Consider the following 24,912-nt stretch of genomic DNA (forward strand, 5'->3'; position numbering starts at 1 on the left):
ACATGGCTGTCCGGCTGCATCACACACTGTCACTGGTTGGCAAATTGACCGTTGCCTGGCCGTCCGAGAGCCCATTCGATAAGAGAGATCGCTACAACTATGGCGTTCCTGTCTGGTTTGCCCCTGCTGGACATCTGCAGGGCTGGTTGCGTGGAGGTTGATGCACACCATCGCGAGATTCTACTGCGTCAACCGGGATTCCAGGGAGGAGTCCAGAGTCAGCCAAGCAGTGCTGCGCAACCTGTTCACTTCAAGGTGAGCCTGGTGAGGAGGTAAGAGATGCTTAATGTTGAGTTGTTGTAATGCTTAATGTTGAGCCTTGCCACCTCACGTGGTTGTGCATGTGTGTACTGCTATGTATTCTTTTATTCATGAGCATGTGAATCCATGTCAGACCCCCCATGCTGGAGAAGTAACAAGTTACTTACCTGGAACTGTTGTTCTCCAGCATCAGTATGGCATGGATTCACATGCGAACCCTCCCGCCTACCTCTCTGCGGCTCTTCTCTTGGTCCTACTGCCACTTTCCGTGCTACCAAATCTGAAGATGGCTGCTAGAGGAGGGGTTTAGGTAGAGGGGAGTCATTGGCTGGGGGCAGTATGACTCAGAGACCAGTGATTGGTTACTAGGAGAAAGACAGTTCAGAAACGAAACTGATTGTTCTTTTACCGAGGTTTCCCAGCCTGACGACGGGGAATATTCATGAGCATGTGAATCCATGCCAGACCCATGCTGGTGGAAACCGTAGTTTCACCAAGAGAAGGTATTTAAACCTTTGGGAAATCTTAGCCTTCCCTGTGCCACTGCACTGAAGGTGCTTTGTGACACAATGTAGAAATGATGCCTATGGGGTTTGTCAGACTCCAAAAACCAAAAGGAGCACATTCAAATCGCAGAAAAATACATGAGAGAGTTGGAAAAAGGGTCTCGCTCTCTCCAAGTTAAAAGTTAAAGTCCTAGAGTCCAGCAAAAGTGCCAGGGGTCTCTAAGGTAGAGAGGAATTAGCACATTTCTGAGAATTCTCCCTAACACTCGTCCCCCCAGACTAATGGACAGGAGGATTTAATCCACCTCTGGATGAATCTCCTTACTCCAGTCGGTCATACTTTCTGGAGAGACCATCAGCATTTTGGTGATTACACCCTGACCTGTGTTCTATCGTAAAATCAAACCCCTGAAGGCTGATAGACCATCTTAACAATTTAGGATGTTCCCCCTTTATCTGCATTAACCATCTCAAGGGTTGGTGGTCTGTTTGAATTACAAAAGTAGATCCATATAAGTATGGTCTAAACTTCTTCAAAGACCACACAAAAACCAGGAGCTATTAAAATATCTAAGGGATTTAGACCAGGTTAAAGGTCAGTTTCTAGATAATGGCAGTGTTTGTTTGATGGTTTCCTGGACAGAATCTTGCGGTAAATGCTGTTGCAAATATTAATAGACACCTGATTCACTGCAGCGGTATCCTCGAGCCAAATCGTATGCAGTCAGTAGATGGTCTGAAATCAAAAAGAGGCCAATTGTTCTTAGAAATGTAAATGTCTGCTTCGGGAATGCCCAGACAGTTGATGGATCTTGTAGAACCTTCTACATGGGTGTCGTTATTCTATATTAGTCATATAGCCATTTGTGTACCACCATAGCATTACATTCTGGAACATATTGATCTATTCTGTGGACTGAAAAGGAGAAAAAGCTTATGAAGTATCACTGGACTCAGGAAGCCATATTGATGACTTTACTGAGGCCCGGTCAGTTGTGCAATACGAACGCATCCCTGCCAACCCTTGCTGTGGCCCGATTAAACCCGACTCTAACCTGAAGATTAAAAGTTAGAACATGTAAATGTGAAAACAGGAAATGGAGAATGCAATTAACATCCCACGGTTACAATTTTGCCCTTTGTGTCTTTGAAGATTAGTGTAAGAAGCATAGTGGTTATTTCATTGGAATTTAGTGAATATCCTGTTTAGATCTTGAAAAGGTGTTCGTCTTTAAATTTATCCAAAATGTTGTTGGATGATGTTTTCCATACTGTGAGTTTAGAGACTTTTCTTCTTTTTTTGTGTGTGTAGGTCGTATCTACAAGTGCTTGTTTACTGGCTCCGTGAGCTCGTTATTAACACTGCCTTTAGATATGCTGTCAACGTAAGTATGCATTTACATTTTACTGTATTACGTTTTTGTGACTTGTGAAGGTAAGCAATTGAGACACTAGTAAATACACTTCATCGAAACCTCTAAGCAGAGTATGACAGAAAAATTTTAAAATATTAATTGTGGTATGTTTTGTAACTCCCAAAAGCATTTTCACAAATGAAGGGAAGGACTGGGCCTGGAGAGAGTATTTGCACTTTTCCACAGCCAGTGCATTCAGTGCACAACCACGGATATGCTTGCTGGGATAGACCCATTTAATGCGTTTGGGGGTGGAGAAGGTGAAAGTCCAAACATGGTGGAAAATGTACAGTAAGTTCACATTTAGCCGAACGCCGATTGAGAACAGATATATGGAGAATGAAAGTGGGGTGGTAGGGAGTGGAGGGAGGCCAGGAGTCTTCCCCTGGATTCAATAGTATAGAATGATTGAGTGCCCTAAGGCGTATGGGATAGTAGTCTTATGGTGTTGTGCCGAAAGGCATAGTAAGTTCTTTTATTTAGTAATGCATATCAGTAGTGACAAATTCTAAAACATGCCAGGCATAGTCAAACAGATGAAAACCGTGAAATATCAGTAACATGATATTCGATGTGCAGATTGTCCTGAGACTGTTACATGCATACTTGTATGCAGAAATGTAAATTGGTGTCAGTGGGGTATAAAATGAGGGTTGTGTACCTTTTTGAGATGAGTACCTGCTCGTTAAGTATCTCCCCAGCATGCCATGCATCCTGCTTTAATTGCTTTACAATTTTCACCTTGTTGTGAAAACAGCCCTGAACTCTTAAAATGTATTCATAACAGAATTTCTTTTTGTCAGAGCCTATCCTCTTCATCTCTTTTTACAGTTGTAATATTTTCCTATTGTTAAGATGAAATTTCTCAAATCTGGCCTGGTGGTCAGATTTTAGGAGGCCACCCTAGTTATAGTGAACAGGGGAACTCTGGAAGTTTAGCCAAATCAATCAAGATAAGTGTGTTGAATGGTCAAGGCTAAGTCTCAGGAGAGTTGTGTGGTCAGGTGTCCACAGTGATTCCACACAGTGAAATATACAATGATTACAGTTAGACAGTACACACATACTGTATTTATTGTAGGCCCAAAACACACTATAAAAATGAATGAAACAGGTCAAATTATCGCACAACATTCTAAATATAAAACATATTTCTGAGGCTTGTGGATCTGCTTAGAATCGCATGCTTTGCATAGGCCGACATCTAATGGTAGCTGTAGAATATTGCACATGACGTTTTCCAAGTTCGAAAAGGGACGTTGACTGGGTGTGTTTGTAATTCTGTCCCTAGCATGACTTTGACTGTACCCATGATCCCTCGTGTGTCGAGGTCCCTCTGATTATTTCTTTCCGCTATTGTGGTTAATTGTTTCTCGCAGAGTCCTGTAGCTACACTACTTTTGAGTTAATAGTTCTTTAATACTACTTTAACCATTATCGCTCGATGCTACATCTCAACAGAAGACCTCTCGAAGACCAAAACAGATGATCGTTCCGGCAACAGGCTTCGGCCGAGCAGTATGGAGAGTAGGGGATTGATCTTTTTCTTATAGAGAATGACTACCTCCATTCCATGCTTCTACTGCTCTTGTCTTGCTGTCCTTAATTTCTCTTTCCACCATGGAGTGTACTCAATTTAAATTCTGTCTAAAGTGTAACAAAGTCCCCATGGAAGGATACCCATAGTGTGCAACCACTGCCTTCCCCGCGATCACCAGGAGACACATTTTGCATCCTGTAAGCGCTCTAGGCTCAAAATACTTAGAGCGTTGAACAAAATGGTGGGCGGCACGTGCCATGATGGCAGTCGGTAACCGTTGTCAGTCTTTGAGTTGGCTCAGGAAGGACCGTGCATTCGAGGCTCCGGTTTGGAGCCCCAAGACACCAAGAGGGAACCATCAGGCTCCCACGTGTCAGTCCCCAGCCTCGAAAGGCAGTTGCAGCACGCTGCTATGGGGAAAGCCTCTGGCACTGACGCACACGCACGCCGACTCCTAAACATATACCCAATGGCCGCTCCTACACAAAACCATCAAGGGATGGCTGCACTCTGGCGTCAGGTGCATCGCGGCCTACCGAACCACCGCCGAAAAAGCCCAGTTCGAGGACAATTGCACTTGTAGGAACTGAAACTGGAATCCCCAACACCAGTTTTAAAATGTTGCCTTCTAGCACATCAAAGAACTTCCTATTCGAGATGTTCATCAGTTTACTCCCATAGAGCACGGTAGGCTATCACTACACCTACTTTTGGATCGACGGTTGACCAACTAACCAAGATGTCTTCGATTTCATTCAAAGTCTCCTCATGAGATGCGCTCAATGGGTTGAAGTATACATTAATCACAAACGCCAAAGGAACTCCTGGAAGTTTCTGTGTATCAGTAATCATTGTTTCGAGGGGATTGGGTCCTTCGACGTATTCCATATCTAAGACCGTAATCACCACAGCTGTGCTGCTTTGGAGAATCTTTCTGCGTCCTGCGTTGATGACATCGATATGCCGTCCTCGAGGACCTCCTCCGACGGCCGACGTCACCAACGTCACTGGATGTTATAAGTAGGACGCACGACGCCCGTAGCCTCAGTTCAGTTTTTTCCGCGAATGTGTTCGCTTCGGAGATCTCGGCGCACCTCGACTCTTTGGAGTTTCTGTTCTTTCGTTCTTTCGGTTCTTCAAACCTGTTCGTTTTGTGAAGTAAACTATCGGGATATCTTCCTCTTGGCTTCAAGAAGTGTGGGGACTGCGGGTCCAAGATGTCGGTGACGGACTCGCACGACGCCTGCCTCTGGTGCCGTGGACGTGGATGATTGTGTCGACTGCCAGTCGCTTACGTCCAAGGCCTTGCGGGAACGTAAGAAGAAGCTGTCGGTCGGTAAGATGTGCAAGCTCCGTAAGGCGAGGTCCACTGGGCTTTCTACGGACGATTCGAGGGGCGACTCTCCGCATCGTAGTCGTAAGTCCTATGGCGTCTTCGTCCGGGAGTGGGTGCCGCCCCTCCTCTGCCTCTTCGAGGCACTCCCGGAAGCGCCGTCATCGGTTGCCTTCCCCGTCCTAATCCGAGGACTCCGCCCGTCGGCGGGTTTCTTATCCCACCAAGCATTCCTCTCCGGAGGAATGTTAGCGATTCTTGAATCCGTCCGGGCCTCTGAGAGGTGTCGGCCATGACTGTACTAGAGACACCGCTCTTACGCCTTCGGGCTCGGGTGGTCGGCACGATTCGCGGGAGAGGTCCCGCTCGGACAAGGGGAATCGTTCTAGTCAGCCTCATTCCAGGTCCCGGTCCTCGATGCCCTCGAGACCGCGTGAACCTGTGAAGTCTTCGAAGAAGACATCGACACCTGTGGCGCCGAGGTCGTCGACGGACTCTCTCGAGGCCCCGCCTCTGAGGAAGTCGTCGAAGTCATCGACGCCTAGGCTGTCGAGAGACGCGCTCGGGGCTCTGGCCTCGAGGCCTGTGTCGAGGCCGTCGATGCTGTCGGCGCCACGCTCAACGCCGATTCCGTCGACGCCCTCAACGCCTTTCGAGGCTGTGGTGTCAGAGATACCCCGTTGCACGGGGGAACCCCCTAGAAAGGCTCTGGCCAAGGCAAAACATGTCTTTCTCCCTTATTCAATGCCCACTTTCCAGCCTATGGAGTATATTTCCGAGGTGGAAGAGGGTTCTGAAGATGGATTGGTTCCTGACACGGTACCAGATGAGATTCTTTCTGGTCATAGCCAGATTGAGGACCTGCATCAGTCACTGCATGACGCCAGTGTTCTGGACACCTCTCCGGAGGGGGGAGTTATGTAGGCCTGAGCCTGGCACCCATGCCGAGTCATCGTACTAGCGCCTTATGTCAAGGGTCACGGACTACTTGGGGTGGTCGACGCCCCCAGTTGATTTTGTGCAGGATGACCTGACGGATATCCTCGACCAAGGTCCACCCACTGACCCGGTGCTGCCTTCCATATGGCTCTGCAAAGAAGGGTGGCAGCGGCTTGGACTGCTCTGGAGAGTCTCCCGGCAGTGGGCAAGTTTTTGCCGTGAAAATACCGCCCAGCCAGTAGTGACCGCTGCTACTTGACCACGCAGCCCACTCCAGAGAGTTTGGTGGTGCAGGCGGCTACGGCCCCAGCAAAGCAGGCGTCGTATCCTACCATCCCTCCTGATAAGGACGTCAAGCGTTTTGATGGCCGGGCGAAGAAAGTGTTTTCTTCAGGGGGGTATGGCTCTTCAGGCGGCCAACTCTGTATGTGCCTTGTCACGTTTCACGCACGCTCTGTGGAACTGTTTCCTTAGCGGCTGAACATATTCCCGAAGTGGACGAACGGGATGGTTTTCTTGCTATTATTCAGGATCGCAAGGATGCCATGTGTGAGTCCGTTCAGTCGGGTTTGGACATGGCAGACTGTGTCAGCGGGTCCATGGCGGCGAGCACCGTAATACGCAGGTTTGCGTGGTTGAGTAAGTTGGGGTTTGCTCCTGATGTGCAAGCCACGCTCCTCAACATGCCCTTTGATGGTGAACATATTTTTGGCAGTAAGGCTGATGAGAGCCTTGAGAGGTTGCAGACCTCCAAAGCTGCAGCGAGGTCGTTGGGCGCTGCAGTCCGCCAACCTCTGCCTTTTCGTCCTAGGGGACAGCAATGGAGGGGAGGTTTTTTTCGTTATTACTCATCCTTTTGTAAAGCGAGAGGAGCTGCAAGTCAAAGGGGCAACCGTAGGAGTGTCAGAGGTGGAAAACAAGGTATTCGAGGTGCCAAGGCCGCCCAAGCAGTTGCCTGTTTGCCCTCAGGCAACGCCGCAGCCGCTTCTGCTCAGTCATGAGGCCCATGCTTCGCCGGTTGGGGGAAGGCTGGCGCAGCATCTTGTAGAATGGCGTGCCATTACTTCAGATATGTGGGTTCTGGAGATCATAGCCCACGGCTACTGTCTTCCTTTCCGGCAGAGGCCATACGACAATCCACCAGGGAATCTCTCTTTGAAGAGTCTGGATCCGCTCCTTGCGCAGGAAATTCAATCCCTGCTGGAGAAAGGCGCCATAGAGCTGGTTCCTCTAGCGGAGAGGAACAAATTATGGTATTCCCCTTATTTTTTGATTTCGAAGAAAGACGGGGGATTGAGACCCATCATGGACTTGCGCGGTTTGAACAAACTCCTCAGGAAGGTTTAAAAGATGGTTACTCTCTCTCAAGTCCTCCAGGCCCTTCAACTTTAGGACTGGTTGGTGTCTCTCGACCTCAAGGACGCTTATTTTCATGTGCCGATCCATCCCAAGCACAAGAAGTACCTGAGGTTCGCGGTTGGTGACTCGCACTTTCAGTTTCGGGTCCTGCCGTTCGGATTTACCTCCGCCCGAGGGTTTTCACAAAGCTCATGGTGGTGGTGGCAGCGTATCTCAGGAAACGGGGGGATTCACGTCTACTCCTACCTGGACGATTGGTTGATCAGGACGCGCTCTCCCGAGCAAGTCCTGGATCATCTGTCCGTCACCTGCCACTCCCTTCACAAGCTGGGCTTCTCCCTCAACTTAAAGAAAACCCACTTGACGCCAACTCAGCGGCTCCAGTACATCGGAGCAGTGCTCGACACGTCCGTGGTGCAGTGTTTTCCTCCCCAGGTGAGGGCTCACCAAATTCAGCAGATGGTGCACAAGTTTCAACATGCCCAGAGTCTCCCAGCGTTCGAGTTCTTGAGGTTGCTCGGCTTCATGTCATCCTGCATTCTTTTGGTGCCAGAGGCCAGGTTGCGGATGAGATCTCTGCAATGGGCTCTCAAGCTCCAGTGGTCACAGTCCTCCGGCGGGATGTCGGACCCCGTTCAGGTGCCGCCCTCGGTCGCCCAGGATCTTCTATGGTGGGCCGACAAAGGCAATCTGATGAGAGGGGGCTCCATTTTGGCTACCCTGGCCGGAGGTGACGATCGTGACGGACGCATCCCTCACGGGATTGGGAGTTCATGCCAATGAGTTGACAGTCAGCAGTCGTTGGTCTCCGTCGGAGTCCAAACTCCATATCAATCTGTTGGAGTTGAGGGCCGTCAGGCTTGCCCTGAAGGCTTTTCTTCCGACTGTGCGAGGAAAGAATGTCCTGATTCTGACGGACAACACGGTGGCCATGCACTACCTCAACAAAAAGGGGGGGGGGGGCAGGGTCACTTCCTCTGTGCAGGGAGGCGATGCAACTCTGGGCCATCCAGCAGGAAATTTCGATCTCGGCAGTTCATCTGGCCGGAGACTAAAACGACACTGTGGACGCTCTGAGCAGGCAGAGCATGATCTCTCACGAGTGGGAGCTGGCTCAGGAGATTCTCCTGGAGACCTTCGCCCTTTGAGGAACCCCTCACGTGGATCTCTTCGCCTCCAGTGTCAACCGGAAGTGCGAAAGGTTCTGCTCACAGGAATTTCCTCCAAGAGGAGCCTTAGGGGACGCGTTTGTGGTGGAGTATACGCGTTTCCTCCAGTCCCCGTCATTCCGCAAGTGCTGCGGAGGTTCGGGTCCCGGATGATCCTCATTGCTCCGGCATGGGCCCGGAGGACGTGGTACCTGGACCTTCTGGACTTGTCCATCTGCCCTCCACGTTGTCTTCCCTACCGAGATGATCTGCTCTCACGGGAGGGGGGGTCAGGTTCTCCATCCAGAGGTCAGAGCCCTCAACCTTCACGTTTGGCTTCTGAAAGGTTGAGATATAAGGATTGGGACCTCCCTGAAGACGTGATGGAGGTGTTGCTTTCGGCCAGACGGCTGGCAACAAAGTCCCTGTACCGTTGCCGTTGGAGAAAGTTCTGCGACTGGTGCAGGGTTCAGAATGTGGACCCTTTTTCATGTGACATTCCTGTCGTTCTGTCTTTTTTGCCATCTTTGGCCCACAAGGGCCTGCAAATGGTACCATTAAAGGTTACCTGGCGGCGCTGTCTATGTTTAAGCGCTCGTCTGAGGAGTGTTCTTAGTTTAAAATCCCTTTAATTTCTCAGTTTCTGAAAGGGTTCACTAATGTGTTCCCTCCGTCACCTTTCCAGGTGCCCGGTTGGGATCTGAACCTTGTTCTCAAGTTTCTAATGGGTGCTCCCTTTGAGTCTTTGCATTCTTGTCCTTTGAGACTCTTAACCCTTAAAACTGTGTTTTTAGTTGCTGTCACTCCCATTCGCAGAGTGAGTTAGTTACAGGCACTTTCAGTTAAACCACCCTTCACTGTGTTTCATAAGGACAGGGTTGTCCTTAGAGTTCGTCCTTCCTTTCTTCCGAAGGTGGTGTCAGAATTTCATTTAATCCAGATGGTTATTCTTCCGGCATTTTATCCTCCTCCACATCCTGGTACGGAAGAGGAGAGGCTCCATAGGCTGGATCCTAGGAGAGCTTTAAGCTTCTACATTTCACGCATGTCCCGGGTCAGAGTGGACAATCAACTCTTTATTGGTTACGCTGGAAGGCGTTTGGGACAAGCTGTTACTAAGCAGACTTTGTGTCGATGGAACATCTTTGCAATTTCCGAATGTTACCGCTTGGCGGGTAAGGACCCTCCGGTAGGCTTACGGGCCCATTCTACCAGGGGTATGTCTGCCTCTACTACCCTGTAGAGGGGTGTTCCTATTCGTAACATCTGTGATGCAGCCACCTGTGCTTCGGTCCATACTTTTGTACGTCACTACTCCCTCGATTCTATCCGGGGGCAGGACCTGGCCTTTGGCAAGGCGGTCCTTTACTCTGCAATTTGATTGGGCCTTCTAAATTTGTATATTTTAAATTATTTTCCCACCTCCTTACGTTGGTACTGCTTTGGGAGTCTGTCATAGATATGGAATACGTCGGAGGACCCAATCCCCTCGAAGAACAAGTTACTCTTACTTGGTAACGTTCTTTCGATGGGATGGTCCGGCGACGTATTCCATATCGCTCCCTCCCTGCCTACCCCGCTACAGAATTTCTTAAGCGATTGCAGCTTACGTTTCCGCAAGGCTTTCTGTGGTTACTGGCAGAAGATTGGTGCTACACGTTCTGGGGAAAAAAACGACAACTGAGGCTACGGGCGTCATGCGTCCTACTTATAACATCCGGTGACGTCGGCCGTCGGAGGAGGTCCTCGAGGACGGCGTATCGACGTCATCGACGCAGGATGCAGACGCTGAAAGATTTTCTGAAGCAGCACAGCTGTGGCGATTACTGTCATAGATATGGAATACGTCGTCGGACCATCCCATCGAAAGAACGTTACCAGGTAAGAGAGTAACTTGTTCGATCAAGGTAGCATCAGAGTTGGTTACCATTTCGGTCACACCTCTTCGAATGGATTGTGTCCTCCAAAGCATTCCACATCATTGACATGTAATGCCCACAGCTGTGCACTTTGGCAACTTTTATTTTCGCAGAGGGCGTTCTGCGTGGATGGCGTCGGGTCCATGTCCCTCGAGGTCTTCCGTCGAGGTCGACGTCACAGGATGTTATAAATAGGATGCACAGCACCCGTAGCCCCAGTTCCGTTTTTTTCCGCGAAAGTGTTAACTTCGAGAGACTCGGCGCGCCTTGTGTGTTTTCTTCATTTAAGATGTCTTTCTCATCGACCCCCTCCGACTCTGCGGTCCGGCTTCCAAGACCTGCCGGGACTGCAAGTCTAAGATGTCGCTCACCGACCCCCACTGCATTTGTTTGTGGTGCCTGGGCGATTCGCACGACACCGACAACTGCTTAAAATGCCAGTGGCTGACTGCCAAGGCCTTGCGGAAGGGGAAGCTCCAGGTAGGTAGGGGCTCTAAGCCTGTTAAGTCCCGGACTTCCAAGCCCAAGGTGGTTTCCACTGACAACTCGAGGGGCGACTCGCTGCGTCGGAAGGATTCCCAGGGATCTCGGTCACGGAGTGGTTCCCGCAACTAGTCTTCCTCGTCCTGGCCCTCAAGGAAGCGCCATCACTGGTCGCCTTCCCCGTCCTCCTTGGAGGATGGTACTTGTTCCGTGGCTCGCGCGCCTTCGGGCTCGGGTTCACGAGGCGACACTCATCGGGAGCCGTTGAGGTCCCGTACTGACAAGGAAGTGAAAGGTCGTAAGAGACGTGTCTCTAGATCTCGGTCCTCGTCCCCAATGAGACCGCAGCAACCTATTGACGGCTCGGGGGCGGCGTCGACTCGTTCGGCGCCGTGTCGTCTGATTCGGACATCGACGCTTTGCCGTCGTATCAGCCCACAGCGCCGTCGGCACCTGTATCGACGCTGAGGCCTTTGGCGATCCAGACGTCGAGTTCGTCAACGCTCTCGACGTCGAAGCCTTCAGCTCTCTCGGCGCCTTTGGGAATTTTTTCTCAATTTGCCACTGGAGTACCCAGACATCATGGATCCTCCAAGGAAGGCTACATCGAAGTCGGTGAGGCCGGTTTTTGCCCCCAGGCTCTCTTCTGTCCCCAGCCCTAAGTTTCAACCCCCTCTGGATAATATTTTTGATGAGGAGGAAAGGTCTGAGGTTGAGGAACCTGGTGACCTTGATGATTACATTTTTTCAACAGCTCGGATATCAAAGAGTGCATTATGAAGCCCTCCTCCTCGAAAGCGGCTGGCCCAAACGGCCTGACCTACAAGGCATTGAAAGGAAACCCGGCCCTATGGGCCAAATTGCTCAATTGGCACTTTATGGAAATATTGGCAAAGAAACCACTCCCGACATCATGGCGCACCGCTACAGTTATCTCAATATGCAAGGGAGGCGATAGAGAGATCGCGAAAAACTACCACCCCATTGCCCTTCTGGATATTGACAGCAAGATTTTTATGAAAATCTTGCTGGGGGAACTGGAAGCATGGGAAAAAAAAAAGTTGGAATGCTTTCTAAGTGCCAAACAGGGTTCAGGAGGGGGCTCTCAACTGCAGTGAATAGGATGATACTAAACCTCCTGAGTGAAAAACATAGGCAAAGGGGGGAGAACAACTATATGGTGCCTGGGTCGATTTTTCAAGGGCCTTCGACCAAGTGGACAGAGGTAGGCTCTGGTTGAAGCTAAGAGCAAAAGGTATTCCCGAGGGATTCTTGGCGATGTTCATTGAATTCCATAAAGAAAACGATATCGGAGTGAGATTAGTTTGAGGGCCACCTGTCAGAACCAGTGAGAGTAAACTGGGGGGTGAGGCAGGGATGTCCAGGGGCCCCCCTATTTTTCAATTTATATACAGCTGATATGGGGGACTTCCTAGCACCCTTTACACTAGCTAGCCCCTCCATAAGTAGGAAAATAAAATACACTGGTTGGCTTACGCCGATGACGTGGTGGTCCTGGATAAAACGGCCATTGGCCTGCAACGTCTACTCAATGGCATTCAAAAATATGCTGTGGAAAATGGGCTTTCGCTAAATTCTAATAAATCAAGGGTGATTGTCTTTAGACAAAAGAACAAAAAACATTATCTTCCCAAAATGGTCAATGGTGGGGAGGTAATTACAAGGGTAGAGGACCTGATTTATCTGGGGTATAAGATCTATGCCACCCCAGCAATATGTAAGGCAGAGTCAGACCTTGATATAAAAATAAAACCACTAGCAGCACAAATTAAAAGAATTCTCTGGACATATGGTAAATTTTCAATCATACCAGTCCTCCAGTTCTACCAGGCCAAAGTCATCCCTGTTCTACTATATGGTCTTGAAGCCAAACCCCAACTATGGGATACGTCTTGGCAAAAATGGGAAGGTCTTTTTATGGAAGAATGCACTAGGCTTACCAATGAGTTTATCGATGGACAACTTTAGATTCAAACTGGGCCTCAGATCATTAAAATCTCAAGCGAGATGGAAATTGATACTACTGCATCATCGTATTACGATGACCCAAGACAATTCACTATATGCAGACATGAGAAAGCATCTGGAGGTGGGCAGCTCTCAATATCTGGGTAGGTTAGACCGGCTGGTGAAGGAACAGCTAGGGTGAGCGGATATAGACCCATAACTGCTGAAGGAAAACCCAACAAAGGCTAAAAAAAAAGTGGGAGGAAACTGATTGGATCCAAACACTTGAAAAAATAAGATCAGGGCCCAACCCGAATCCTCTCCAAATGTCGGAAAGAAAATTGGGCTTCCTCAGTAAATATCTAATTAAGTTTCGAGATTGGAGACTAAGAAATACATTTATGAGACTACGATTGAACATCTTACATACAGGGGAAATCCTAGCGAGGAGGTCTGGGGGCCGAGCCTTGAATCTGTGTCAGATCTGTGCCAACCCACAAAATCAATCTATCAAATATCTGATGTTGGAGTGTGAGGGCACGAGAAGTTCCAGGAAACGGTTCTTCAGCAGGTTCATTTCTGATTCAACATATTGGGGGTACGACCATATCTGGGAAAGTCTGATTGATGGTCAATCCCAACAAAAGAGGATTGCAGTGGTTAAGATGCTGGAGGACTGCAAGATAGAACTGTAAAATCTTTGCCAAAAGACTGCTTGAGGGTCTGGACTTCATTATGTTGCCCGCTGAAAAGGTTAAATCGTGGTCAACTGACCTCTTGAGGAAGTTTGCCTTTCTCTTTTTATTTAATTCTTGTTTTTGTTCCTTTTCTTCTCCAAATCCCATTGTCTCTCTTTTTCTGTTGTTTCTTTGAGAACTGTAGGTTATTTGCTTTGGATGTATTTTCTTTTAAGCTTTGGATTTTATCAAACAGTTTACATATTTTGTGTGTTTGTGAAAGGTTACATTTGTAACCATAAACAATAAATAAAAAAAAAAGAAAAGAAAACATTTTCTGGGGACAGTCAGTTGGAGGAGTTGAGGCAGACCCTCCATGATGCAAGTTGACTGGACACTTCCCCGGAAGTGGAGTTTGGTAGACCTGAACCTGGAGTATCTGGGCTGGTCTAGTCCTCCGGAAGACTTTGTGCAGGATGATCTGACGGACATCTGGGATCAAGATCTATCCTCTGACCCTGTTTTGCCATTTCATTCTACCTTGCAGAAAAGGGTGGCAGCTGCTTGGCAGTCCCCGGAAATCTCTTCCGGCTGTGAATACAAATCAGACTAAGAAATACCGCCCTTCTGTTAGCGACCCCTCCGTAAAGGGACGACAAGTGCTTCGATGATTGGGCCCGGAAGGTATTTTCTACTGTGAGCATGGCCTTGAAATCGGCCAACTCCACGTGTGCCTTGGCAAGGTTTTCACAAACTCTGTGGAATTGTGTTTTCTTGACGGCAGAGCATATTCCCGAGGGGGAAGAAAGGGATGGTTTCCTTGATCTCGTGAAAGACGGCAAGGATGCCATGTGGGAATGCCTTAAGTCGGGTTTGGATACGGCCGACAGTGTTAGCCGATCCATGGCTGCGAGTACCGTGATACGCAGATTTGCGTGGTTGCGGAAGTCTGGGTTTGCTCCGGCTGTGCAGGTCCGTCTTCTCAACATGCCATTTCATGGCACACATTTATTTGGCAGCAAGGCTGACGAGACCCTTGAGAGGTTGCAGACCTCAAAAGCTGGGGCGAAGTCTTTGAGCGCCGCGGTGCGTCAACCTACGCCATTTCGTCCCAGGGGACAGAAGTGGAGGGGAGGTTCCTTCCGTTACTACTCCTCCTTTGGTAGTAAGAGAGGGGCCGCCAGTCAAAGGGGCAAGCGGAAAGGTACCCGTTGTGGATGGGGAAATCGTGGTGCCAGATCCGCTCAGGCAGTTGCCGCTTTGCCTTCAGGCACTGCCGCATCTGCTTCCAAACAGTCATGAGGCCATGTCCCATGGTTTGCCGGTTGGGAGGGGGGAAGGGAGACTGTCTCTGCACCTCGAAGAATGGTGGGCCATTACTTCAGATGTGTGGGTGTTGGATACCAAAGCCCACGGCTACTGTCTTCCCTTCCTTCCGCGGGCTCACGACCATGCACCGGGGAAACTCTTTGAGACTTCCGGATCTGCTCCTTGCGCAGGAAATCTTGTCCCTGATGGAGAAAGGCGCTATAGAACTGGTGCCTGTAGCGGAGAGGAACAAGGTATGGTATTCCCCTTATTTTTTTATCCCCAAAAAAAGACGGGGGTTTGAGACCCATCATGGACTTGCGTTGGTTGAACAAACTCCTCCGGAAGGACAAGTTCAAGATGGTCACTCTTTCTCAAATCCTCCAGGCCCTTCAACTTCAGGATTGCTTGGTGTCTCTGGACCTCAAGGATGCTTACTTCCATGTGCCGATCCATCCGGCGCACAGGAAGTACCTGAGGTTTGCGGCTGGCGACTCGCACTTTCAGTTTTGTGTCCTGCCGTTCAGATTGACCTCTGCCCCGAGGGTCTTCACCAAGCTCGTGGTGGTGGCAGCGTACCTCAGGTGAGGTGATTCAGGTCTACCCCTCCCTGGACGACTGGCTGATCCGGACGTGCTCTCCCGAGCTAGCTTTGGATCATCTCGGTGTCACCTGCCGCACCCTCCACAGGCTGGGCTTCTCCCTGAATCTCAAGAAGTCGCACCTGACATCTTCCCAACAGCTCCATTACATCGGGCTGTGTTAGATACGTCCTTGGGGAAGTCTTCGCCTCCCAAGGTAAGGGCTCGTCACATTGTGCAGATGGTGGACAAGTTTTAACATATCCAGAGTCTCCCAGCTTTCGAATTCTTAAGGTTGCTCTGGCTCTCGGCTTTCTGCATTTTTCTGTTGCCAGAGGCCAGGCTGCCGATGAGGTCCCAGCAATGGGTCTTCAAGATGCAGTGTTCGCAGTTCTCCGGCAAGATGACAGATCCTGTTCAGATCCCCAGGAATCTGATGAAGCCATTTTGGCAACTGTGGCCGGAGGTGACTAGTGACGGATGCTTCCCTCACAGGATGGGCGCTCATGCCAACAACTTGACCGCCAGCGGTCGTTGGTTTCCGTCGGAGTCCAGACTTCACATCAATCTGTTAGAGCTGAGAGCCATCAGGCTAGCCCTGAAGACTTTTCAATCCACCTGAAGGCGACCTTGTACAGGTGGATTATCCTTACCATTGCGGAGTGTTACCGGTTGGCGGGTAAAGACCCTCCTGAAGGGTTGAGAGCGCATTCCACTAGGGGCGTGGCTACTTCCACCGCCCTTCAGCTGGGTGTTCCTATTAGGAATATTTGTGATGCCGCTACTTGGGCTTCAATCCATACATTTGTCAAACATTATTCCCTGGATACTATGCATGGTCAGGATATGGCCTTTGGGAAGGTGAGTCTTTATTCCGCAATCTAATTGGGTATTCTACATTATTTTCCCTCCTCCATTTACTGGTACTGCTTTAGGAGTCTGTCATAGTTGTGGAATGCGTTGGAGGACACAATCCATTCGAAGAACAAGTTACTTACCAATTGGTAACGTTCTTTCAACTGGATGTTCCTCCAACGCATTCCACATCGCCCTCCCAGCCTGCCCCTCAGGAGAATTTCCTATGCGATTGTATCTTCCGTTTCCGCAAGGCTAAGTGCAGTCCAGCAGGCATCAGGATGGTGTCACACGTTCTGGGGGAAAAAAACGTAAACTGATGCTACGGGCGCCGTGCTTCCTATTTATAACATCCTGTGACGTCGTCCTCGACGGAGGCCTTCGAGGGACATGGACCCGACACCATCGACGCAGGAAGCCCTCTGCCCAAAAAGTTTCCGAAGTGCACAGCTGTGGACATTACATGGCAAAGATGTGGCATGCGTTGGAGGAACATCCAGTCGAAAGAACTTTACCAGTTGGTAAGTAACTTGTTTGTCTGTAAGATACCTTTACAGCAGTGATAAGCCCTCCCCTTGGCCTACCTCAATTACCCTTATTCGCAAACTTGGACAAAATAGTAAAACCATCCCATACAGGCGTTGACCTCAGCCATGTTTCCTGCTAAAAGAACGAGGTTAAATGTATCCCACCTTGCATTAGTTTCCCCATTTAAAAAGGAATTGTATCCTCGAGAGTTCCAGCAAGAAATATTTTATGTATTAAACGAAGCCTGGTCTGCTTCTCCCCGTGGCAGGCAAGACTGAGGGAAGCCAACCCTAATTCGATGCCTCATGGTTCCGGGTAGCGTCACGCTTGTTATCCAGATCAAAACGACATGTCACTTTGATCCTAGGTTTAACTGGAAGAGAGCCTTTTTCCTCTACTTGACTTGCGTAATAGCATTCAAAGCCTTCAAGTAGTATAGCTTCTTGTTAATCTATTATACGTTTTTCCACCATATTTGAATGGAAATGTACTGCGCATTTCCCTAAATGTTCATAATCCAACAAATGTACCTACTTCATGTCTGCTGATGAAATTGAGCTCAGTTATTGAATAGAAGTAAGAAGAGCTAACTATCTGCTTCTATTATTGGGAATATTATGATCTATGTCACATATAGATTCGAAAATTAGAAGATACTCAGTTTCCTTTCGAAAAAGACTTTCAGATGTTACATCATGCTGCATATTTTTCTTCCAAGGACTCGCACCTAGGTCTATTTCATGTTCCTCCTTGGTGTGATAACCCTGCTGAGTGCGTATGTTCATTTGTGGATGTTTATTTTTATTCAAATCGATTAATGGGATCAGACTTCTAAAGCTATTTGCTTCCGTTGTTTTATTGGCTATCGATGTTGCTTTATTTTTCCTTTCTTCCCAGTTCCAAGGAACCTCAATTTGTGGTGTCCCTGCTCCTTTTGGGAATTCTGCCCGTTTTATTCTTCGTTGCCAACTCTTGGTCAGGGTTTAGAACCAGTATGTGCGATGTTGGTTGCTTGGACCTTATTGATGCTCCTTTGGCTGTGCACCCCTTTTTGTCAGTTTTCCCCTCCGCTATTTGGCCCTCATCATTGATGCAGATGATATTGCTTGAGTTGTCATCACCTCTTCTCTGTTGGTTGGTAATCTTTCCTGCCTGCAACATTTTTCGCAGGAACTTTGCAAAACCCTTTATTGGAGGTTTTGTATCCTACTTTCATATTTTTTTGTTTTTTTAATGATTTTATCTCATCCAGAGACTGTGTATTCAATCGTATTTCATACACTACGGTGTCGTAGAGACGAATAAAAGATTTTAAGACCATATTAAGGGCGGCCAGAGAAGTATATCCGCCTTCCATTGATTCATTATTCAGTGAGTCATTTCCTTGGAAGGGCAATGAGGTGCGGTCTCTTGATGTTATCGAGTCGTTTACTCCTTGGCTTTCGGGTCTGGGTGCATTTGGGTTTACTTCAGTCAAGGTGTCGAGTTCTAAAGAGCCCTGGCAATGAGCTCATTCGTTCACGCAGACTTTCCATTGCCTGTATCTTGTTCTCCAAACTCACCGTTCTCAAAAATCATGGCATTTGCTTGATGTTCCACTTCCGTAAGAACATGACCCGAAATATCGGTCACAGGTTTGTCCATTCTTTCTTTGCTGGATTGCGTTACATCTATTGCTGTTAAGGTGCTGTCAGACACTGTGCCCCCTTCCTTGATCACCTGGCTGAACAGTTTGAGTGACTGATGGGGTGGTGGGGGGGGTGGAGAATGTTGGAATGTTGGAATCTTTCCATGTTTCTTTGTGCCAGGAGACTCCGTAAGGTGTGCCCCATTGTATTCTGTGGGGTTACAAGCGAGCTGGGAGTCAGCACACTGCAGTGGATATCGTTTAGATTTTCCTCACATACTTACAGTAGTTGATTTCGAGGATCAAAGGGACTAGCCCCACAGGCTCCTCAAAATCTCTAGTCACTTGTTGGATTAGATTTCACGTGTTAGTCAATGTATGCAAGGTTTCAGTTGCTGATGCAGACAAACGGTTAGAATAGGCCTCTTGTGTCTTGCATGCGTAATAATAGCAGCAGTGCAGTGTCAAGGGGAGCCAAAAACAAATGAGTGGGTTGTGTCGATATACTCACCCTTCAGCACCCACTAGCTTAATCAAATCGTAGGGAGCCTCTCACCAAAACTCTGTACTCTGTACGCTGTTCGCATGCTCAGACTGCAGGGACTGCTCCACTCTGCCCCACTCCGCTCTGCGGACTTGGGAAAGATTTTCAAAATGTACTCCGCCTCACAGAAATCACAACTGAAGACAGCCCACTTCCTCTGACTGCTGCAGGGACTGCTCCACTCTGCTCCGTGGACTTGGGGAAGATTTTCAAAATTTGCTCCGCCTCTCAGAAATCGCCACTGAAGACGGAACGCTTCCTCTGACTGCTGCAGGGGCTGCTGCAGTCTGCCCCGCTCCGCTGCGCAGACTTGGGGAAGATTTTCAAAATGTGCTCTGCTTCTCAGAAATCGCTATTGAAGACAGACCACGTCTTCTGACTGCTGCAGGGACTGCTCCACTCTGCCCCACTCACCACTTTCTTTTTCTTGCAGCTTCGGTCCGTTCTTCCAGGCCCCCTCTGCTCCTCCCTGCTGCTCACAAACAGGAAACATCTATTTTTAAAACCGGAACCATTATCTATTTTTCAATGTTTTTGTTCACTTTTTTCTCTGTTATAGCATTCTCTGTATTTGTTTTCTCTATTATCAATGCATACTGTGTAATTCTGGTTAGTTTGGTCATACTACCCTTCATGGTGAGCATATGGCTGCTGTCTGACTTTAGTCATAGTAATCCTCCTGCAGTTCGCGCTCCTCAATGTCATCTGTCCACTCTGCGAGGCTGCATATTTTGGGACAAACAATCAGTTGACATGAAACTTGAATAGGGCTGTCAGTAGTGTGCGGTGGGTGGATCAGTGGAAAGAGCCTGCGCGTAGAGCATCCTATAAGTGGTAGCCAGGGCAGTGATCACTAAAATTAGAAGTCCTTTGGCACCAATTATTTGTGGATTCAGTTGGAGGTGTAAAAACACCATCTGTTACAATACCAGGGCTGTGGGAAAACTAAAGTAGGGTACCCCTTGTGCAACATTGTACACTCATGTTGCATTTGAAAATTAGTTGGCTTGCATGTCACTTGAGGAAGCCGTGGACATTCGTCAGCTGAAGCACCTGCTCCCTGCAACTTGGTTCTGTACCCTTTTTTTCCTGTGCTGCTGTGCTGTGCTGAGATGAGTGGTATTCCCGAATGCCACAGGACAGACTGTAGTGACACCTGCAGTCCAAAGGCATGCTGTTTTGGCATGGTCTTTCTGCTTTTGTAATGGCTTGGCAGGTGAAGAACGATGGTCCGGAGGGTTACCCAGAGCAATGCCAGAGGTTAAGATTAATTCAAAACCTTCCATCCATCGCCTCTTTTCTTTTGCTATGTTTTTTAGGCACATCCCTTGTGGCAGCCTCAGGAGTACTGCGGCGTGCATACTGTTAGGTTAGATTTTCATTTCTATGCTAAATCTCCCTCCACTCTGAGACCCTAGCACTTTTTGCTGCACTTGGGGATTCTTTTTCCATGTTCCTAAGTGAGTGGGAACCTTTCTTCCCACTCGCCCTTTCTTTTAAGCTTTTTATGGGTGTAATTTTGCAGACTCTCCATAGTGTATTTTTGTATATATCCTTAACTATGAAATTAAATGAAATTAAATATTTTATTTGTATTGCGCTCATACACAAGTGTTTCAGAGCGCGACCAGACAAAAGGGAGGGGGAACAGGGGAGAAACAAAAACAACGATCTTACTAGGCCCAGTGACATTAAGAACGCGAAAGTGCATGGGAAAGGGAAAAGGGGGAAGGTGCATGGAAGGGGGGAAGAGAAGTGGAAAGTGCGGAACAGAGGAGGGAACAGAATAAATATTAATAAGTAAAATAAATAAAGGCGATAAACAGTGGTACTGAAGCCAGCAAGTGGCAAGTGCTGTCTTATTCAGATAGGTTATATCTAAGTGCTGAAGAAAAGTGGGTGGGGGACTGTATGGGTACAGATACAGACCCCAGTGAAAGTAGTCTCCCGGATGCAGTGCAGGAGGGTGGCAGGGTGAGCAGGTACCTGGGCATGAAGGACAGAGGGTGGCCAGGTGCACAGAGAGAGAGAACAGATCAGCAGGGGAGAATAGGGGAAAAGGCAGAGCAAAATAGTAAGGTCTTGAGGTGCTTCCGAAACCGGAGATGGTTCTCCTCAAGTTTCCTATGACTTTTTAGGCATCTACATTTATTAATTGCAGCACACAGTACTTCATGGGCAGTGCTGCTGGGTTGCCCTTGGGACTTCCATTTTTATTTTCTCTTGACTTACCTTGTAGAAGTACTATTCTCAAGGGTAGAGGGGGATTTTCTTCCCCTTTAAATTTTATATAGTGAGACCAGCACACCCCACCTTACGTGGAGTGCTAGGGAGATAGATGGTATCCCCTTTCTCACTGCTCCAGTACATATCTGCTACTGTGACAAGCTAACTATTATGGCTGGTGGCAGTGGACATACTTTAATGACTTTTTTGTTAATATTACGCGTAGGTTGTCAAACCAGCGGTGGTAATGCACAGATTGTGCTAGAATGGTGGCTTTTTTCTCCATTTCTAGGGTGCTTGTCCTTTCTTGGTCCTTCTTCTGTCCTGGGTGGGGGAGGTCCTGGCTGAAGGTTTGTCTTCGGCTGAAACCCTTTGTGTAGCCGGCCGAGGTTCCAGAGTGTCTGTGAAGGCAGGAAGGGAGGGAGGAATCAAAACTCTGCAGCACTTTATCTTCTGTGCCTGAGCGAAACCAGTTCCCACTGGGGACTGGCTGTCCTGATTGGCCTGCCACCCACCCCTTTCTGTAAACTGCAGGAAGAGTTTGCAGAAGGTGTGTGTGTGAGTTCTTGTATTATTGTCTGATTCTAGATGCTGAAGACAAGTCAGCCACTGCAGCTGAATCCAAAGAGGAAGATGAAGAGAAGACTGCTGTAGTTGATTGCAGCGACCGGCGATGCCTGCTATGTAACCAGAGTCTGTTGTGACCCTTTCTTCCCTGCGACCTGGGAGTCCAAAAGATTATTACTCAGACCCAGAGATGGATGGGACTCTTCATTCTTGAGACGGCCTGCAAGAAGAGCCATCTCATGACTTGCTGTGACCTTCCTGGGCTCCAAATTGCCAATACTGTGGGACTAAGAGCCTGAGTGCTGTGCAACGTCTTCCGAATTCCGATTCTCACAGAACCTTTGGTGGACTCCTGCTGGACCCGCAGAAGCAAGATTCCACTCCTTGAAGTTCCCTTACCAGAGTGCTGGACCGAGATAGCAAGGTGAATCCGATCAGCGATGAATGTTCTTCATCTGGTACCTTGAAAAGGGCGCCAAATCCACATTGCCGCAAAAAGCACAGAAAAAGCCTTTGTTGGGAGCCATTTCTGTCAACTGCTGCTGCATGTCCCCATCCAGTGTCTGTTCTTTCGTAACCACAACCAAAAAGTCAGAGACCGGGTCCTTTGCTGCTGCATCATGAAGGCGTCCATCTGCAGGCTCTTTTTCACTGCTGAGTTTCTGTGTAGGCTTGGGCAATACTTGTGTAGCTGTGTGGGTGATTCGTGTGTTTGGGAGTTCACACAACGTTCGCCCAGGCCTAACACTGCAATGCATCAAGGGAGCCTTCTACGAAGTCCCTGAACACTTTCTACCAGCTCTAAACTCTACTTGTTTGACGAGAAATCCTCTGGAACTCTGACTTTGCTACATCTGAGCCCTATCCTGACCTGCCTACTGTTTGGCTCCTGGAGCACCAGGGTCCCTCTTCTTCGACTAGGGAAGGACTTTAAGTATAAGGCCTGTCAATATAAAATATAAGGAGTACTTGTTTAGCTCTTAGTGTGTAACTTTGATTCCTGAAACAGAATAAAGTTACAAAGTGTGACTGAGTTCTTACATACCTTTGAGTTGCTTGTTGCCCCTCTGAAAAGTATAAGAAGTTATTTCTCCAGCATGGGGTCTGGCATGGATTCACAGGCTGGGAATCCTCAGTAAAAAAAAAAAAATCAGTTTGTTTCGTTTCTGAACTGTCTTTCTCCTAATAACCAATCACTGGTCTCTGGGTCATACTGCCCCCAGCCAATGACTGCCCTCTACCTAAGCCCCTCCTCTGGCAGCCATCTTCAGATTTTTACTGCACGTTCAAGTGTTTGGAGTCCTTGTGCTTAGCTCTCAAGCTTTTACTGCGTATTGCGTTTTTTCAAAGAGTGTACTCTTATTTTTTCGATCAAATCGAGCCTCAAGCTCCACCGATTCTTCTTCTGATTAACAGGGCCCCGTTTCGGAAATCTCTACGCCCCTCAAGGGCGAATTTTTGTTGAATTTCACTTCTTGGAAGATTCCGGAAGATCTTTGAGGCCTACCCCGAGTGGACATGGCCGAACACAACAGGGAGTCGACGCCCGTTGGATCCAAGCTGTTTAGAATCTGCCCAGGATGTGGACTACAGAACGTCTTCAAGGAGGATGAGCACTCCCGGTGCCTCTACTGCCGGCACTCCGACAAGTCGCACGTGGAGGAGGACTGTGCGTTCTACAAAGACATGTCCGCCCGTACCATAAAGGACTGTCGCAAACGGCTCGCTGACTGGCTGGAGGCGAAAAGCCCGGCGGCAGGTGAGCCCAAGAAGAAGTCGGAGCGGTCTTCTAAGACCTTTGAGGGCGTACTGGCGACAGGGGCCCAACATAAGGCAAAGCAGCGTGAGTCCGCTGGCACCGGGAGCACTGTTGGTACGGGCTCTGCGGCTGCCGGGCCAAGTGCAGCATCGCCGACGCAGTCAACCACGAGCCAATGCTCCGGCTCGACCAAGAGGAAGTCGGAAAACTCAGGTAAGCTTCGGGAGAAGCCCCGGTTGACCTCAACTGAGAAAGCCAAGGGGGAGCAAGGCGGTGACTCTCCCCCCACGGTGAAGGCCTCAGACACGCCAAAGGCCGTGAAGGCCAAGATTCACCTGGCTAGGGCTTCGATTGAGGAAGTGGCAGCGTCCCTGGCGAAACCCGCAGATGGGGCCCCAGTGGAGGCGACCTCAAAGCCAAGAGTTTCCCTGCCCATCGAAAACACCCCCGTGAAGCCCCTTGCCGAGAAGGGGGGGCGCAATAGTCCTACCGGACACAGATATCTCCTCCGAGGATGACCTGGCGGGCCTCAAGTCAGTCTTGGACAAGAGATTCGTCGAGGTCAGGTCCTACGGGAAGGACCCTGACAAGGCGGACGTGGAGAGCGACGGGGGAGCAGACGAGGAACGGCAGATTTTGACTAGGAACCGGAGGACACCACGCTGCTCCCGTCGCAACCACCGACGGACAGGTCGGACGACATCTTGCTAGACATGCACACCCTGTGTTCAGAAATGAGAACAAGGATGCCTTTGCCTCCGGCGGACGATCCAGCGGCGCCTGGACCGTTGGGAAGCCCTCCACCCAAGCGGAGGCGAGTCCATCCGCCTCCATCCTTCACCTCCATCCCCTCCTCCGAGGGAGACGGCGGGGACGGACGACGGCGGTGACGACGGATAAGATCTCCTGTCGCCCCCACCCCGGGCTTCTCCTCCCGACGAAATTGGCTCTTTTCGCACCATGATCGCTAGGGCATCACAGTTTTTTTTCAGCCATGCCCCGAGGAGCAGAAGGAGGGATTGCTTTATCAGCGACAAGAGGCCAAGAGGAAGACCGTGCTCTCGGTCCCGCTGTTGGCCGACATCTGGGACGAGGGGCTGGCCCTCCTGAAGAACCCATCCTCAGCCCCGGCGAAGAGAGACCGGTACGAGAAGTACTGGGTCCCAGATTCGGCACCAATGTGCCTCAGAGCGCAGCCGTCTCCAGATTCAGTGGTATCCACGGCTGCCAAGAAGAAATCCGCTGGGACTACGTCGTCGACTTTCACTTCCCCGCCGGACGGCGAGGGGAAGAAGCTGGATACCATGGGACCTCGGGTCATTTCGCCAGCAGCGACGACCATTAAGGCGGCCAACGCTCTTGCTATCGT

At 49.2% G+C, this 24,912-nt stretch overlaps 1 protein-coding gene across 1 annotated transcript in view; it reads left to right on the forward strand.

Moving 5' to 3' along the window:
* MARCHF6 (membrane associated ring-CH-type finger 6) overlaps positions 1-24,912 on the forward strand; it is a 2,224,824-nt gene that overhangs the window by 306,551 nt on the left and 1,893,361 nt on the right. Inside the window, exon 5 of the mRNA XM_069613753.1 lies at positions 2,080-2,152. Within this exon, the coding sequence (XP_069469854.1) occupies positions 2,080-2,152 (73 nt within the window). The remainder of the gene's footprint in view (positions 1-2,079; positions 2,153-24,912) is intronic.

Source organism: Ambystoma mexicanum, chromosome 5p (genome assembly GCF_040938575.1).
Source record: "Ambystoma mexicanum isolate Mex_15411 chromosome 5p, UKY_AmexF1_1, whole genome shotgun sequence".
In the NCBI taxonomy this organism is placed as follows: domain Eukaryota; kingdom Metazoa; phylum Chordata; class Amphibia; order Caudata; family Ambystomatidae; genus Ambystoma; species Ambystoma mexicanum.